At 47.4% G+C, this 17,049-nt stretch overlaps 1 protein-coding gene and 1 pseudogene across 1 annotated transcript in view; one reads left to right on the plus strand and one right to left on the minus strand.

Moving 5' to 3' along the window:
• The window catches only part of Nell1 (neural EGFL like 1), a 990,534-nt gene extending 973,690 nt beyond the window's left edge, over positions 1 to 16,844 (minus strand). The window contains exons 1-2 of the mRNA XM_004642698.1: positions 16,790 to 16,844; positions 9,537 to 9,665 (exon numbers count right to left, since the gene is read on the minus strand). Of these exons, the coding sequence (XP_004642755.1) occupies positions 9,537 to 9,665; positions 16,790 to 16,844 (184 nt within the window). The remainder of the gene's footprint in view (positions 1 to 9,536; positions 9,666 to 16,789) is intronic.
• On the plus strand, positions 3,382 to 6,618 carry LOC105743730 (annotated as a pseudogene).
• Positions 16,845 to 17,049: the final 205 nt, after the last annotated feature.

Consider the following 17,049-nt stretch of genomic DNA (forward strand, 5'->3'; position numbering starts at 1 on the left):
TTATAAAAGAAACCCTATTGGAGACATTCTCCTAACTACTTATCTCTAAGATGCTGTCAGAGAGAACAAGAGTTCCCAACTCTCAGATCGTCTCTGAGTCCAACTCAAAGCAGAGGAACTGCGGAATGATTTCTGAAGACCTGATACTGGCTTAGCGACATCAACACTGGGCTACACTGAGCTCCTCCTCCTTCCCACACCACCCGCAATCCCTACTGAAGTATAACTGTTTAAAAGAAAAAGACAAAAAATTCTACTTCAATTCTTTGCCCTAGATAAAGAAACCAGTGACAAAGTCAACCCTAAAACTTCAGCTAACCTCAAAATCAACCCCATCAGGCTCTGCAGCTGGTACTGTACTCATGCTTTCAGTTAAGTAAGCTTTCTACTCAAATGTGCCAGCACTGTTCATAAGCTGGCATTCAAATGAAGGCTTTCAAGCCCCAAACATGCATCAACTTATAGCCAGACAAAGGGTCATTTTGGGCCATACATTGTAGCATAATGTGTACAATCTGCTCCTTTCCAAACAGGGAAACTGAGGCTTAGAGACATTAACAGATACATCTATCTTATGGTAGTGCCTTAAAATCTTTCCATTCACTCATTGATTTTTAAAAAAAAGATAATAATGGTGCCTACCACATATGGTTAAAGTGAGACTGAAACAAGTTAATACACCACGTGTTGACACCTAATCTTCTTCCCCTCCATCATCTTCTGCTTTCCCCACTACTCTAATCTACCTTTGCTGGTTGGGGCCTGATGATTACACCCGGAGCAGATGACTCGAAAAGAGCCAGAGCCACACCCCATCACATTAGAACCTACAGCGAGAGCTGGCATATATCTATTCCAGCCCTGGGACTTTACATGTTGTAATCTGTTCCACCCTCGCTACAACCTTATAAAGTAGGTGCTATTTTGAGAAGCGTGGCCTTTGCACTGAGCCATATCCCTTTTTGAGACTGGGTTATGCTGGTTCAGGCTGCCCTTGAGCCAAGTAGCCCAAACTGGCCTGGACCTTGTGGCCATCCTCCTGTTTCTGCCTCCAAGGGCCAGGGTTGCAGTAGGTGTTATCTTCCCCCTGTTATAAATGAGTACATGGAGCTACCTGGAGACAAGCAGCCTAGTAGCTGGCAAGCTACTGTGATGAATTAACCTTGGAAAAGAAGATCTTACAGTCTGCCCAGGTTACCTGAGCTGCAGTGAATCAGCAAAAGTCCCTGAGCCTCTCTAGAGCTGTGCCGTCCAGTAAGGTAACTGCTAGCCACATACAGCAAACGAAGACATGAAATACGGCTCCATGGCTGTAAAAGTGAATTTTTAATTTTATATAATTTTAATTAATTTGAATTTAGATTTACTATGAATATTTGATGAAACAGCAGTTTCCGTGACATTAAACATCGGTCAGGGAGAAGCAGTCATCCCGGAGCTGCAGCCCGGAGGAGCGATGAGCCCTACGATGGCTTAGCTTCCCCCTGGACGCTTCCGAGGCTGCCCAGAGTGGGGCCACGTGGGCGGAGCTCTGCGGGCTCAATGAGCTCAAAAGGGGAAGCTGAACCCGGAGGGTGGGGGATCACAGCGCCCAGATTTCACAGGACAATACAGGAGCGCAGGCAGCGGCACGGAAAGAGAAATGCGGATCTCCCTTAATATCTCAAGGCAGCTGAGTAGGAAGCAGGGCATATATGGGAGAAAATTACCCAAGCAGGGCAGAATCGCCCACAGCGCCCAGCGGATACTGCACCAAGAATAGGAGCTACTCCCTGGGGTCAAGCGAAAGGCTCGTGATTCAGGGTGGGTACAGGTTAGAGCACAGGGGAGGATGCTGCCTCGGTGACGGGAACTACTTGGCACTGCCAGGCCTCGAGGCCGGCCAGTGAACCTCACAGGAAGAATTGCAAGAGGAGGGAATGCTTCGCAGTAACTTCGCTGCATCCTAGAACAGCCCAAGAATGTTTGATGAACAGACTGAGATTCTCTTCCTGGTTTAAAAAATAAAAAGGTAAGACTCAACTATGTATCTCCTGTGAGAAAAGAACCGTGCAGCTCACCCACCGTGTACAGATCTCAAAGCATCTATAGCAAGCGGAAGGAGTCAGACCCAAAAAAGTACACTGGGTGACTCTACATATACAAAATTGAGTGACGCGATGTGTACAAAATCGTAGCAAGGGTCAGCTAATCAACAGTGACCCAAAGCAGGCGGGTAGCTCCTTGGAGAATGCGCAGCAGGAGCTCCAGAGGCACATGGGAGGAACTCGGGGTACCCTCGTTTGTGATGACAACAGGGTTTATTTTGATGTGGTGACAGCTTCACAGGTGTGTTGATCTGTCAAAATCACCACACTATATCCTCTGAATATGTATGGTTTGTTGTAAATCAAATTATCTCACTAAAGTTTTAATCTAATATTTTATCAAGACTACATGGAATAATTTGGTGAAACAGCTTTTCTAGCTTTAGTTGAATAAAAGCACAGGATATATCAATTATTACAGAAAAAAGCATTGAAGTTGAGGTGTTTCAAGTGTAAAATACAAAATAATTTTTGTTATTGTGTATTTATTACAAAAATCTTACATTTTATTAAAAACATAAAAAAAAAGATACAGCTCACAATATACTTGAACTGGACAGTAATGCACTAAAAACAGATTTAAGTGGAATATTCTGGAACCATGACAGTGTCCATATTCTACTCAGCATGGGTAACCAGAATAATCCCCCCCAAAAAAAATCCATATTTTTAACCAGAATAATTACCCCCCAAAAATCCACATTTTAATCCCCATAATTTGTTAATGGGATGCTTTGCATGGCCGAAGAGACTATGCAGATGTGGTTAGGTCATGGATGCTAAAGTGAAGCCATTCTGCTGGGTTGTCTGGGTGAGGCCAATGTAATCACCAGGATCCTTATCAGGGGGAAAAAAGAAGACAGCCACTCAGTCTTACACCGGAGCAGACCGTGTACTGAGAGTGGCAGGGGGAGAAAGAAATGTTGCAACAGCCCTGAACTGCAGAGTGGTGGGGCTGGGCCGGGATCCGCCAGCTTCCGGAAGCTGTGGAAGGCACTGGTCTCATCACCCTGCAGACCGTCGGGAAGAAGCACAGCTCCACCGGCACCTCCCTTTCAGACTGACAGAGCACATTCCGAAATTATGGCCTCCAGAACTGCAAGATGGGAAATGTGTGCTCATTTGCTACAGCAGCAACAGGAAAATAGCTCAGGCTGTGCGTACCTGGGTGCTGCTGTGACAGATACCTAAGCGGGGGAGAGGCTTTGATTTGGGGTCATGGGCAGAGCCCAGAAGTATTTTGAAGAGCACAGTGAAAAACAAGCCTGGCAGCCCTTCAGCAGGCAGCTGGTAGATGCACAGTGTTGACAGTGCTCCTGGGGTGGGCTCCGAAGAGCACGAAGAGCTTGGTAAAGAACTACCTATTGGGGTCCAGGCTATTGAAATCTTTGTGCGCAGACTGTTAGTGGAAATATGGGCATTAAAAGCGCAGCCATTGAAGGCTTAGAAGGACATGAGAGACATGTTGTTAGAGAGAGTAAACAGGACTCCTGTTATATAGTAGACCTGAAGGCGTCTTGAAAATGTTCAATAGACTAGAAGCTGTATTAGCCAAAACAGCATGACACATCATAAAAACGGACACAGACCAGTGAAAGAGAAGAGAGAACCCAGAAACCCGCATAGTGATAGTTAGCTGACTCTTGACAACAGCAGCAAGAACATACGGGGGAAATGGAAACTTTTTTCAACAGATGGTTCTGGAAAAACTGAATAGCCCTATACAGAAGAATAATGCTAGAGCCATACCTTTCACCATATCTAAAAATCAACTCAAAATTGATCAAATATGTAAATATAAGGCGCAAAACTACGAAACTAACAGAAGGAAATGTAAGAAAAATGCCTCAAGACATAGGAACAGACAAGAGCATTTTAAACACAACCCTAAAAGAAGCCTGGTGTGGTAGAGCTCGCCTGTGGTCCTAGCACTTGGGAGGCTGAGGCAAGAGGACTACATGTTCCAACTGTATGTGGGCAACTTAGCAACTTAATGAGATTTATCAATAATATTTTATATCAATAATATTTTAAGGGAAGGGGTACAGCCCCTTGCAAAGGCTCTGACTGTAATCCCCAGTACCATGAAAATAGACCCCCTAAAATTTGACAAATGGGATTACATCAAAATGCAAGGCTTTTGCACTGTAAAGGATACCAGCAACACGGGAAGAGACAAGCTGCAGGGTGTGAGGAAATATTTGTGAACTATTTACCAACAGGGCTTTACTATCCAGGAACACAGACCAATAGCAAAACTATTTTTCAATTAAAAATGTGGTAGATTGAACTTGAGTTGGAAGAGGAGAGTCTGGTCTCAAAATAGAGGGCCATGATCCAAAGGATCCAGAGCAGTTGAGGAAGCTCCTTATTGGTGGTCTGAACTTTGAAACTTCCAATGATAGTTTAAGAAAACACATTGAGAAATGGGGCACACTCACAGATTGTGTGGTAATGAGAGGACCTGGAACAAAATGCCCCAGAGGCTTTGGCTTTGTGACTTACTCGTGTGTCGAGGAGGTGGATGCAGCAATGTGTGCTCGACCACACAAAGCTGATGGGCGTGTAGTGGAACCAAAGAGAGCTGTTCTAGAGAGGATCGAGTAAAGCCTGGTGCCCATCTAACAGTGAAGGAAATTTTTGGTGGTGCTATTAAAGAAGATACAGAAGAATATAATTGGAGAGACTGCTTTGGAAAATATGACAAAATTGAAACCATAGAAGTTAGGGAAGACAGGCAGAGTGGGAAAAAGACAGGATTTGCTTTTGTAACTTTTGATGATCACGACACAGTTGATAAAATTGTGGTTCAGAAAAACCACACTATTAATGGGCATAATTGTGAAGTGAAAAAGGCCCTTTCTAAACAAGAGATGCAGTCTGCTGGATCACAACGAGGCCGGGGAGGTGGATCTGGCAACTTTATGGGTCGTGGAGGAAACTTTGGAGGTGGTGGAGGGAATTTTGGCCGTGGTGGAAACTTTGGTGGAAGAGGAGGTTACGGTGGTGGAGGAGGTGGCAGCAGAGGTAGTTATGGAGGAGGTGATGGTGGATATAATGGATTTGGAGGTGAAGGTGGAAACTATGGTGGTGGTCCTGGTTACAGTAGTAGAGGAGGGAATGGTGATGGTGGACCAGAATATAGAGACCAGGGTGGTGGATACAGTGGTGGTGGAAGAGGAGAATATGATGGTTACAACGAAGGAGAAAATTTTGGTGGTGGTAACTATGGTGGTGGTGGGAATTATAATGATTCTGGAAATTATAGTGGGCAACAGCAGTCAAATTATGGACCCAGGAAGGGGAGCAGTTTTGGTGAAAGAAGCTCCAATCTCTATGGTAGTGGTTATGGATCTGGTGGTGGAAGTGGTGGATATAGTAGCACAAGGTTTTTAAAAACAGCAGAAAAGGGCTACAGTTCTTAGCAGGAGAGAGAGCGAGGAGTTGTCAGGAAAGCTGCAGGTTACTTTGAGACAGTCATCCCAAATGCATTAGAGGAACCATAAAAATCTGCCACAGAAGGAACGGTGATCCATAGTCAGAAAAGTTACTGCAGCTTCAACTGGAAACCCTTCTGGTTCAGGACTGTGATAGCCACAGTCTGCAAGAAGTGCAGCTATTAATTAATGAAATGTAGAGTCAGTTAGATGTACATTCCCAAGGTCTTTTTTCTTTTTGTCTGTGTGTGTGTGCGTGCGTGCGTGCATGTGTGTGTGTGTGTGTGTGTGTGTGTGTGTGTGTGTGTGGTACTGGAGATTGAACTCAGGACCTATGCTTGCCAGCAGGTGCCTGAGGTCTTTTATCTGTTGTGGGATTTTATCTTTTTCTTTCCTTTCATTACATCAGGCATACTGCCCTGTAAATTGTGGTAGTGGTAGAAGGAATAAAAAATTAAGGAATTTTTAATTTTTTAAAAAAAATTGATAAATGACCTAAATAGCCATTTCACAAAAGACTATATATATATATATATATATATATATATCCAACACATATGTGACAAAACACTCAATCTCACTAATTAGCAACAAAATGCAAGTCAAAACCATAATGAGGGGGTTGGGGAGATAGCACAGTGATCCAAGTGCCTGCCTGGCAAGCGCAAGGTCCCAAGTTCGATGCTCGGTACCACATGCATGCCACCCCCAATGGTGCTTGTAATCTCATTGGGTGACCATAGTTTTGTCCCACCTCATGCCCACCTAAGGGTGTTCCCATGTTCTCCACCACCTTAGACCCATGTCACCATATGGTTTTACTCTATAAAAGTCCCTGGAAAAGACAGCTTCCCAGGGACAACCCGCTCGGGACCCCATTCTATCCCTCCCTCCGACAGGAGCTTTCTTTCCCCCAATAAATATATTCTACCCAAAACTTCCATTTGTTCATAAAATTCATTCTTCAGTTTTACAGAACATGAACTCGTGCAGGTCAGGTCGGGAGATCATTTTTCCCCTATATTATTTGGAGGTTCCCTGTATCATTTGGAGGTCACCCATTCGAGATCAGTTTTTCTCCCTATATCAGTTGAACCGGAGGAATAATTTCTAATGTCCTACAGCACCAACAGCTATGGTTGGCAAATATTTTTATTTCTTTGTTTGTTTATATATTTATTTAAATGTATTTAGTACAGGGTCTACAGGGTCGCCCTACACAGATCCAACTTGTAGTGATCCAAGAATGACATTAGTCTTCTACCAACTGAGGTGAAAAATCCCTCCCAGCTATTGCAGGCTTGCTGACATCTAAGGGACTGATGGAAAAATATAGAGGATGCTGATAAGAGAGCAGAGTTCCTAGGCCAAGGGGCCCATGCCAACAGAAGGAAGGAAGGAGTGAATGAATGCCTGAAGGGGTGATAAAGCAGGAGCAAGCCTCTTTCGGATAGATAGGACAAAGGAAACGTTTCATTCCTTGCAAACTTTTTATTTATCATTTATGATGTACCACCCACAACAGTTAGCTCTGAGGAGCTGAAGTATGGAATCCAGGGCCTGCAAGGCCAACCGAGTATGCATAGCAGCCTTGCTCAGATGGAGAACAGCAGGGGCTCCCAACAACAGTGGCTATGCAGACCTTGCACAGCGCAAAAGACAAAAGTAATCATCTACATTCCCCTCCCAGCTTCACCAGGTTTTTAGTGAGTGGACCGTAACAAATTCATTACATATCTGTCAATTCGCTATGCCTCACTAATAAGGCTCAAGTTATCTACCCAGTGAATATGTAAATCTCATTCCATAGTGTTGATCTGGTCGTTCCAAAGAATCCTTTTGTTATCTTCCTAAAAGATTGTGTCAAAAGAATCAGGGATTTTCAGAGGAATATTCCAGCTGCCTTATTAGCACATGCAACCAGTTTACTTCTCTGTTCTAATTTATACACAGGCCCCAGCACTGTGACAGGAGAGTACAAAACCATTACTACAGTCTACAGTTGGGGTGCTAGTTAGGTACGGTCATTAATAACAAGGACATGGCCTCCCACCAATCGGAGTGGACACTGGCTGTAAACCTCCGGCACTCTTACCCCCATGCACATCAGCAGAACATCAGCTCTGCTCACCGGTCATAGCCCATGCCTTCTGCCCCAGCCATTCACCACCTTGCAACCCTTTCTGTTGGGTTTCTACCTTAAGACTTTCATGCTTAGGGCCGGCGGTATAGCTCAGCGGACTAAGCGCTTGCTTAGATAAGCGCAGGAGCCAGGGTTCAATACCTGGCTCCACCTGCCACGCCGGCCCCGCCTTCGGGTGCGCTGAGCTGGTGATGGAGTCCGGGCGCGGTGGCGCGCGCCTGTAATCCCAGCACTTGGGCGGCAGAAATCAGGAGGATCACTACTAATGTGGGCTATGTAGTGAGACCAGAGCAAAAAAAAAAAAAGAAAAAGAAAAAGAAAATCAAAGACTTTCATGCTTACTATTTCCTCTGTCCAGAAGGCTCTAAGCCTCCACCCGTTCCTACAGGAGGCTTTTCCATTCATGCTATCCAAGCTCTGCTGAGGTATCACTATCTCGCGATGTCCTTTCTCTAATACCACCCCCTCACCAATTAACTCAGATCTGCCTATACTACTCTGATTTACCAGTGTATATATTTCCTTCATGGTATGCAGCCATTTCAGTTCAGTAACGATTTGTGAGGTGACTGTTTCCTTCATTACACTTCGGAGCAGGGGTTGCATTGTATTTACTTTTACTGGGAACCTACTATTAGTGTGATGCTTGACACATGAAAAGATTTCCCAAGTGGGAGCTATATTTATCCAGCATTTACTGTCTATCAAGCGCTGGTGTCACTACTTTAACAGAATAGCTCTTTGAATCCCTGTGACCACCACATGAGATGATTTTAGCAGAGCTCTATCATTCTAGGTGAGAATATTGAGGCACGGTCAAGCTAAGTAATCACCCAAAATCTCAAAGCCAATTTGGGCTCACATGGATCCCAAGCAATAAAGCTCCAGAGCCCGTCCTTTTAAGAACCACAGCAGATTAAAGTGCCTGCAAGCAGGCACAGGGACCAGGGGTTTGATCCCCCAGCCTGCTGTGCTGGCCCCGCCCCTAGGACAAGCTGAGAGGGCGATTGAGACTGGGGGTGGTGGCATGCAACTGTAATCCCAGCTCATGAAGGCTGTAAAGAGGTGGATCATGAGAGTCTGATCTAGTAGAGACCCTGAATACCCTGTAGACCCTTCCCTAAAATACAAAAAATATACAAAACAAAAAAAAGGAGCCACAGTATGCTACCTTTATAAATACTTGTTGAAGGATTTCATGAATTGTGATCAAGTTTATAATTAGGCAGAGCCAGGTAAGTTTCACAGGTTCACTTTTAAAAGAAGACAGCCATAGGGCCAGGGAGGTAGCTCAGTGGTGTCTAGCCAGCAAATGCAAAGGCCTCAGATCAATCCACAGCTCCAGCAGAAGAAGAATAAAGAAGAGGAGAAGGAGGAGAAGGATCAGGAGGAGAAAGAAGAGGAGGAGAAGAAGGATCAGGAGGAAGAAGAGGAAGGGGGAAGAGAAGGGGAGGAGAAGGAAGGGGAGGAGGAGGAGAGAGCCATAATATCTACTCTTTGTTCATGGTCTACCAGGTAAGCGAGTGATATAAGTATCCACATAGATAAAGAGACAGACAATAACTGAAAAAATTGCCTGCAAAAATAACATGGTGGGCCAATAGTTTTCAAACTTCTTGAACATTCTTTACCCTTTAAATCTCCAGGAAAACCCCAGGGAAGCATTTTATTACCAAACCAAACATCTCCCCACTGTACCCCCGATGCCCCCTCCCATTCTCAGAACACTCACTGCACATCTGAACACTCTTCTGGACCAGAATCCAAGAAAAATAGCAAAGGCACTCACCACACACACACACACACACACACCCCAGACTGGTCCTCCCCCACAACCTCTGTCCCATGCAAAGGAAGACATGCTTTTACCTTGAAATAAAAATGCTTTGCTGCCATTGTGCAGCCCCGACACCTGCGTGACCCCGAGGGTGCTGTTCACAAGGTCAAGTTCGGTGAGAACATCCATCTGAAGGTCAGGGTCCAGCCCAAAGCCAACCGCTGGAAAGGAACAAACAGCTATTTTGGCATAACAGGCAGAATGCTGGCAGCAGTACAGAACAGAGACCACGATGGAGAGTAGTTGAGACTCCTTGGAGGATAAAGCAATGCTGCGCCCCTCTGATAGCACAGTTTCTTGGTACCTTTCCCCCATCCCATGCCCCATTACAAAGATAATCCCCCCAAATCTCCAGAGCCAAATACTTTTCAGAATTTAGAAAGCATCCTCTGCTGTATCTGAGACAACACCCTCAGCAAAGTCTGAATGAGCTCCCCATCATCAATGACTGCAACCTTTCTGGATTGGAGCATTTGATGTTTTTCTCCAGTTGGCTTAAAGAACACAGCCCAGTTTCAGGGGAGGCCACGTTTTGACACCAAGTGAGTTCAAAGCAGGACAGGCTTTACTCCCTGGGGAGTTCTGGAGAAATCTTATGATTGCAAAATTTTTTTTTAATTTGGAAACTACAGAGAGGAGATAATGGCTCTGCTCCTCCAGCCTCAGAGACATCTGCAAAATCTAACGTCAGCACCAACAGTAAACACCCACGCAGAGCACATCTACTGATCAAGTACAACTGACCTCCATAAAGAAGAAGGAAGTGGAAAGGGACCCTGGCCCTACTGGGAAAAAAATAGTGAAGGGACTAGCCAGAAAGGAGAAGCCTGATGCGTATTTCCATCCGAGGGGATTCCTGATGGAAAGTTAGTTCCCAATGTCTCTTGCTGGAGGACCTCAGTACAAAGACACATGGCCCTGCACTCCCTACTTCTTGCCTCCGAAAGGGAACTACCAAGGGTGTCCCTCACCCAGTCTGTGTTCGGCAGAATGATTCATTCATGACGGCAAAGTGATTTCCAGTTATATACGCTAATAAGGCTACAGATCACTCTAAGGAACTATGTTTAAGCCATTCATAAAGCCTGCATCTATCTACACTTAGCATCTCAATAGTGCGACTCTGATTGCGCAGTTGGAAATGTTTTAATCAGCAACAGCTGTCAACTTTCGTGTGCTGGTAATGCAAGCAAGGAGACTGGATTGGGAGAGCTTGCCCCCAGTTTGTCCCACAGAGCCTGGTTGAATATCCATCAGGACATCGCGAACTGCCACAGCCTCACCTGTCCTCCCACTTCACCCTGGCCCTATGCATGAAGGGAAGGAAGTCTACCCTTCCCTCTCTCTTTGCCTGCTAGGACACAGTGACTTCTGGCAGCACAAGGCTGGTCAGGAAAGGCTCTTTGGAGCTGAAACCTATCATTGTCAGGATAGAAAAGAGGTTGATTTGAAGGTGCAGTGCACACAGCTGACTTTTCTGGTTTTGCTAGGCTTTCCCTTGACTTCTCGACTGAAGGTTAGAATTGTTTCCTTTGAAATACAGCTAGTTACAGGGTCAGTTTACCTCAAGACAACTGTTACTTTCCCAGACATTGTATTCATCTATTTAATAAGTTTTCAATCGGTATTACCAAGGGCATACTACGAATCTACAAATGGCTGGGCACTGGGGATATATTCATCCAGCCTGCAACAGGGAGCTTGACCTCTGTCCTAGCTCTTTTGGGATATCATTAGAGGTATAGAAGTTTGTTTGTTTGTTTTTGTTTTTAATGTATTTTGGCACATGGTCTCACTACGCAGCTCGAGCTTGTAGTGATCTTCCTGTTTTCAGCCTCCCCAGCACTGGGATTACGGGCATGCACTACCATGCCTGGTCTCGGCGGCCAGCTCAGCATGCCTGGAGGCATGGCCAGCCCAGCCTAAGTATAAGGTTGATTTTTAAACGAAAAGGGGGATCCATAATGCTAGATGACCTCACTTTAAGCACCCACCTGCTCGCTCTGGTTCATCCTACACACAGACCCAGGTACTCTGTGGAGAGAAGAAGTGATTGGCAGGTTTCCTACCATCCCAAGTCCAGCACCAAGCCCCTGCCGTTGAGACTCGGGATGTTTTTCTCTAAGTGAGCCCAGGTGCTAGCAGTTCTGTGCTCACCTTGAAAAAGCAGGGAGGGAACTATTTCAATTTGATCTATAGTGTTCTACACCTATATGGCAGAAATTAAATCAAGGGTGATCTCAAAGGACTTCCAAGCGTGGCTTTCTCTGGCCAGGAATTTTTAAAGTGGCCTAGACATTATGCCCTTCACTGGACACAAAAGGAAGGAAGTGTCCCTCTGGCCCCAATGCCTTGCACAGGCCCTGACACGTCACAGGCTTTTAATTTAGAACCTGAATAATTACCTGATGAGCGTGTTCCTGATCACTGCTTTGGGAACAAAGACGTCAGAGTAATATGCTACGTGGGGACACCACAAGAAGGTGGGATAGCATCCAGGCCAAGGAACCCTTGGAGGGAGACTATAGTTGGCTGAATTATTGGCCCCAAATCTTCTCTCCCCTATGCCCACACTCTGTGATATGTGGCTGGGAATTTACTCCCAGTAGAATGAGAGAAAACCACCTCATCCTTTGACTTTGAGCTCAACCACGTAACCAATGTTGGCTGTTGGGATTTTAGCAACCACGGCACAAGCAGAGGCTTAAATGAGCTTGCACAGTGGGACTACGTGGTCTTGTACTTGAGAAGAACATAGCCCTGCAGGCCCACTATTCCAAGAAGACTGGGGCATGTGGCACAGGCACACGCTCAAACCTGGAACTAAGCTCCACCAAGCCCGGCTTAGGGAAGGCAGCACTGAACCAATCTACAGATATGTGAATCAAAATAAATGATTGCTGTTTTGAGCTGCTGCTGTGTGATGTTATTGTAGTGGTGACTGATGCAAGGACTCGCTACAGTGGTTACCCTAAAGATACCAAATCTCCCAGACCAGGAGGCCTGAAGCTACACCAGCCTAGGAGGCACTCAAACAGACTGCAGAACTGAGCATGTCCCAACAGGATCCTTAGTCCCTATCCTCAGATGAGAATACAGTGCCCTCGATCCGGAAGGTGATGCAAAAAAATGCTAAATGAAAAGCCACCTGCAGTCCTGTCTCTTCTTTCTACAAATGACATCATTTCTTGGAAAAATTACGTCTCCAAGCCTCAGTTTCCTCATTTGTGAAAGGGAGGAGAGCATGCCCCTCCCAGACTCCCGAGGCCTCAGCAGCAACCCCAGCAACACTCCCAGCAGCTCAGGCTGGTGCAGAGCTGATGTCCAAGTGGGTTCTGCCTTGCCCGCCTTCTATAATAGTCCACCTTCCCCTTCCGCTCCTTCCCTAAGCTTCAGATCATCCGAATAATGCAAAAGACTCAGGTGGCCTTCCTCCCTACCCATACCTGTTTCACTCTTTTGATGAAAAATATCTCATAAAAATAGAATGAGAGAAAAAGTAATCAATTAGGCGTCTGGTACAATTTCCTTCTCTCCCTTTAATTGGTCGCTCTCAGGTTGAAAATGCCCAGTGCCAATAGCAGGATGTGGAAAGGGTGGCACTTTGCACACCACCTGGGGAACCAGAAAGCCCATTAATAAGGCAGCATCTACTCGGCCTCTGCTGAACCTTGTGCAGTGCGAGAGCTTGGGTTCCATTAATATTTTTATTTTAACATCTCTGCTTCTTCTCCAGGCATGGAGTTCCTGCCCTTTCCTAGGAAACTCTATTATAAAGTTTTCTCCTTTTTTAACATAACAGCTCTACAAATGGCTGAAGCTGGGAATTAGAATTAAGCAGGATAAAAAGCTCCTGGGGAGGAGACACTTTTAAAACCTGGAAGGTAGCATGTCAGTGTCACAGAGGCACTTGAGGCCTGGCCCTGGGATTTGGAGCCTTGACCTTAAACACAACACCTTCTGCTGCTGGCCACTGCTTAGCCCAGCCCTGGGAGTGTTAGAGCCCAAAGCCCACTCATCCACCTTTCCTGTCCAGGATTCAGGCCCCTACGCAAATCCTCTTGCATCTGGCTCAATTCAAATCTAATCCGGCTTATTGCCCGTGATGACAGCTGTTTTCATGGTCCATGAGGAGTAAAATGATGCTGGAAAGATGCTGGAAGACCTCATTTAACAGCAGGATTTCGCAACCACTTGATCAGTTCTGTACACCCCAGAAGCAATTTCCTTGAAGAAGCTGTTCCATGTTTGTTTCAAGTTAACCAATATTTTGCATCTCTGGAGGCCAGAGGCCCATTTTTGCAGCTCAATTATTCAATTCATAATTAATAAACCACCTGGGTATTGCTTCCTAAAGAAAAATCGTTCCCGTCCAGCAGGTGGCAGCAAAAGGCATTCCCCAGGCACCTAGGGATGCAGATGTTACAGGCACCGTGCTCCCCGCACTCCCTATCCTGGCGACCAAAGCAAAGTGAAAAGCAGGGAAGATTAATCCTTGGGTTCACGTAGCTCGCACTTCCAAGCCATGGGAGAAAACTCATGTCCACCGCTACTACCGTAGCCTTCCAAGTTTGCATTGTTAGTGTGGTGCCTGGAAACCCCAGATCATTTTTTTTACACAGGGACAAAAACTAGAAAACAGTCTCTCCTATCTTCACTCCACTCTGCACTCTGGAACAAGCTTTCTGAAGAACAATGCATGCAGCCTCCTTCTGACACCTATCATTAGATCTCTTCATATGCAACCGCTTCTGCACTGCAGTCTTCCTTTAATTAAAATGTGCCTGATATCATCTATTCATTTCCATTAAAAGGCGGTGATATCCGAGCAGCTCGCTAAGTGAACCACATGTTTATTTCATCTAGCACTGTTAACAGCCTGCACAACAATTGTTTTACTTGAAAAATAAACTTTCCAAGCAGCTGTTGGGATCCTGATAAACTAATCACCAGCCAGCCTCTGCTACCTACAGAAGTGGATGAATGTGTGTGATGTGGGAACAAGGATTTCTAGCAAAATCAAAGAAGCTGTCCTCAGAAAGCTACTTGCATAGGCAAGAAATGGCAAATGCATGAATGCAGAGTTATTCCCTTCTGTCTCTTCGACTCTTCTGATGACTTTTAGAGAATTAACACGTGACCCCCAGTGTTCACGTAGCACAGAGCCAAGGGGCACTGAAGAGTCAGGTTCCCCGGGCCACAGCTACCACCAGCGGGTCAGGCCATCCCATGTTTCTCTGCTTTGCATGTTTCTCCGCCCTTTTCCATGTTTCTCCACCCTTTCTCTCCTTTTCTATGCAAAGTGTTTCCCACTTTGTCCTCTCAAAGCCACAACTCTCCAATGTCACTTTCCCTGACCACCTCCACCTCTCCCTGGAATTAACTGACACTGTCCCGTTCCGTATGACCTTCACAAAAACTTCTTAAAGTCCCACCCCACGCCCTCAAGCTGCACAAAGAAAGTGCTTTTCTGACTGCTACCTAGATTCTCAGCTAAACTGTAAGTTTCCGGCAGTCAGGAACCAAGTCATTTGTTTTCTCTGTGTTGCCGGGTAACTAACAAGACGCTGCACGGTTTGGGGAATGAAGAAGTAAATGCACGTGTGACTCTTCACCTGCTACCAGTGTTTTACAAGATTGAAAAGATCTCTGCGATGGGACGCAGAACCCGACTCTGTGCTTAAAGATGCGCGAGCTCCGAGTCCTGGAAAGACAGCGGGGCACCTGGAGGAGGGCACTGGGGGGGGGGGGGCGACTTTACAAAGGAGTAAAGAAAACAAAGGTATCTGACACTCTAGGCTGTGATATGCACTTGGGGCTGTACAGTGGCCGTGGGCCGCCTTCGGGCCCATCGAGTTCTTCCCAGTCTTTCCATCCACCCCGAGGCACCCATGGGTGTCAGACACTTCTTGCCTTGGGGATCTGATCAGCCCGCGGGAGCCCCAGCTCTGCCCTAGTCTCGCCTGTTGCCTTCTTCTCCCTAGAAAGCATTCCTACCCATGTCCTCTTGGTTTTGAAAGATTAACCCATACTTCCCTAGAAGCTGTAATTCCAGAAGCCGCTCCTCTAGGCCAACCTGAGCCCGGGCTGCGTGTCTGCAGCCAGGGCAGTGCTCCGGAGAGGGAGGTGGGAGGCGCCTTTTGTCCCTAGGGAGATGTCTGTGAAGCTCTCGGATGAAGCAGAAGGAAAGCCGCCCGACTCTAGAGCCCAGCTGAGAGGTCCTAGTGGCTTGAGATCTCGAGATCCTCTCGCGGCTGCTGCCCAGAGGGGAGCCTGGGGCGCAAGCGCAGGTAACTTTTGAGCCGACCTAGGGCCAGTGCCCCTCCTCAGCCCTCTCCAATTAAACTTGCTCGCTGGCGGGAGAAGGAGGCTACACCTCTGGAGAAGAAAAATCAGAGTGCTAAAGGAAAAGATTAGGGACGAAGGGATGATCGCACCCACGTCCTGGGGTTCAAAGTCTGTGCACAACCCGTACAGAGGACAGAAGTCTGGCTTGGAACTAAAATACCGTCGACCCCGCCCACAGGCACCCCCTATTTTTGTCTATTTCTACTCCAGCTCTTCTGGATCTCCTAGCACCTACGTAGCTTCTTAAAGACAGCAGCTACCAGGGGACTTGGGGACAAGGGAGCCGGTGGAAGTGGAAGGAAGGAGGTGCTGTGGGCTCCCCACAAATACGCCTCAGGAGGCAAAACAGAGTGGGGACTTATGACAATTACGCGTTGTCCGCGTTTCCCGGTGCCCCGCAGTCCTTTATAACTCGAGCAAATCTCTCTGGTGGTCTCCGCTGCTCGGCTCCCACCGAAAAAAACTGTTCGCCCAGACCTTGGGGCGGAGACGGGAGAGAGGATGACTGCTCCCGAACTGTGCCGGAAGTCTGCGGGGACGGGAACGCGGGGAGGGAGGGAACACGGGTCTCGGGTCTCAGGTCTCCGGCCTGATGGGAAGCGGTAATCTCTCCTCCCGGCACCTTCCAAGTCCCGGGACGCGGGGCTAGCGGCCCCGCCCTGCTGCAGGTTCGGACCCCTGGAGCTGGTTCCAGCAACATGAGGCTGCGACCTCGCAGCCGCACCCCTTAATCCCGAACGTCCGCAGCCGCGTCCCTGGGGAAGAGGACACCCGGGGGGCCCTCCGCGAGCCTCCACATCTCCTTCGTAGCCCGAGCTGGGCACAGAGATTTAAGGGACTAACCCGTGCCGCTGCCTTCGTCAGGCCTGCGACAGCGTGGACTTGGGGCACCCCCTCCCCTTTCCCCGAATCCCACCAAAGCACCAGCCCCGCTTACCTGTCCTGGCGGTGCACACGCAGAACCCTAAAACTAAAATCACATCCATCGACATCGCTCCCGAGGGGCCCCGCCAAGCAGGGCACACCGAGGCCAGCAGCATCGAAGGCGCTCGGGAGCCGCGGCGCGCCAGGCGGGAGCCGCCAAACTTGCGCGCAGGCGGCGGGAGGAGGCTGGGCCGCGCCGGGCGCTGCGCTCGCTCGCTGGGGATCGCGCCCTGCACTGAGCCCGGCCGCCCCGCCCCCAGCCCGGCCCCCACC

This window comes from Octodon degus, unplaced genomic scaffold (genome assembly GCF_000260255.1).
Source record: "Octodon degus isolate 3935 unplaced genomic scaffold, OctDeg1.0 scaffold00159, whole genome shotgun sequence".
NCBI lineage: Eukaryota > Metazoa > Chordata > Mammalia > Rodentia > Octodontidae > Octodon > Octodon degus.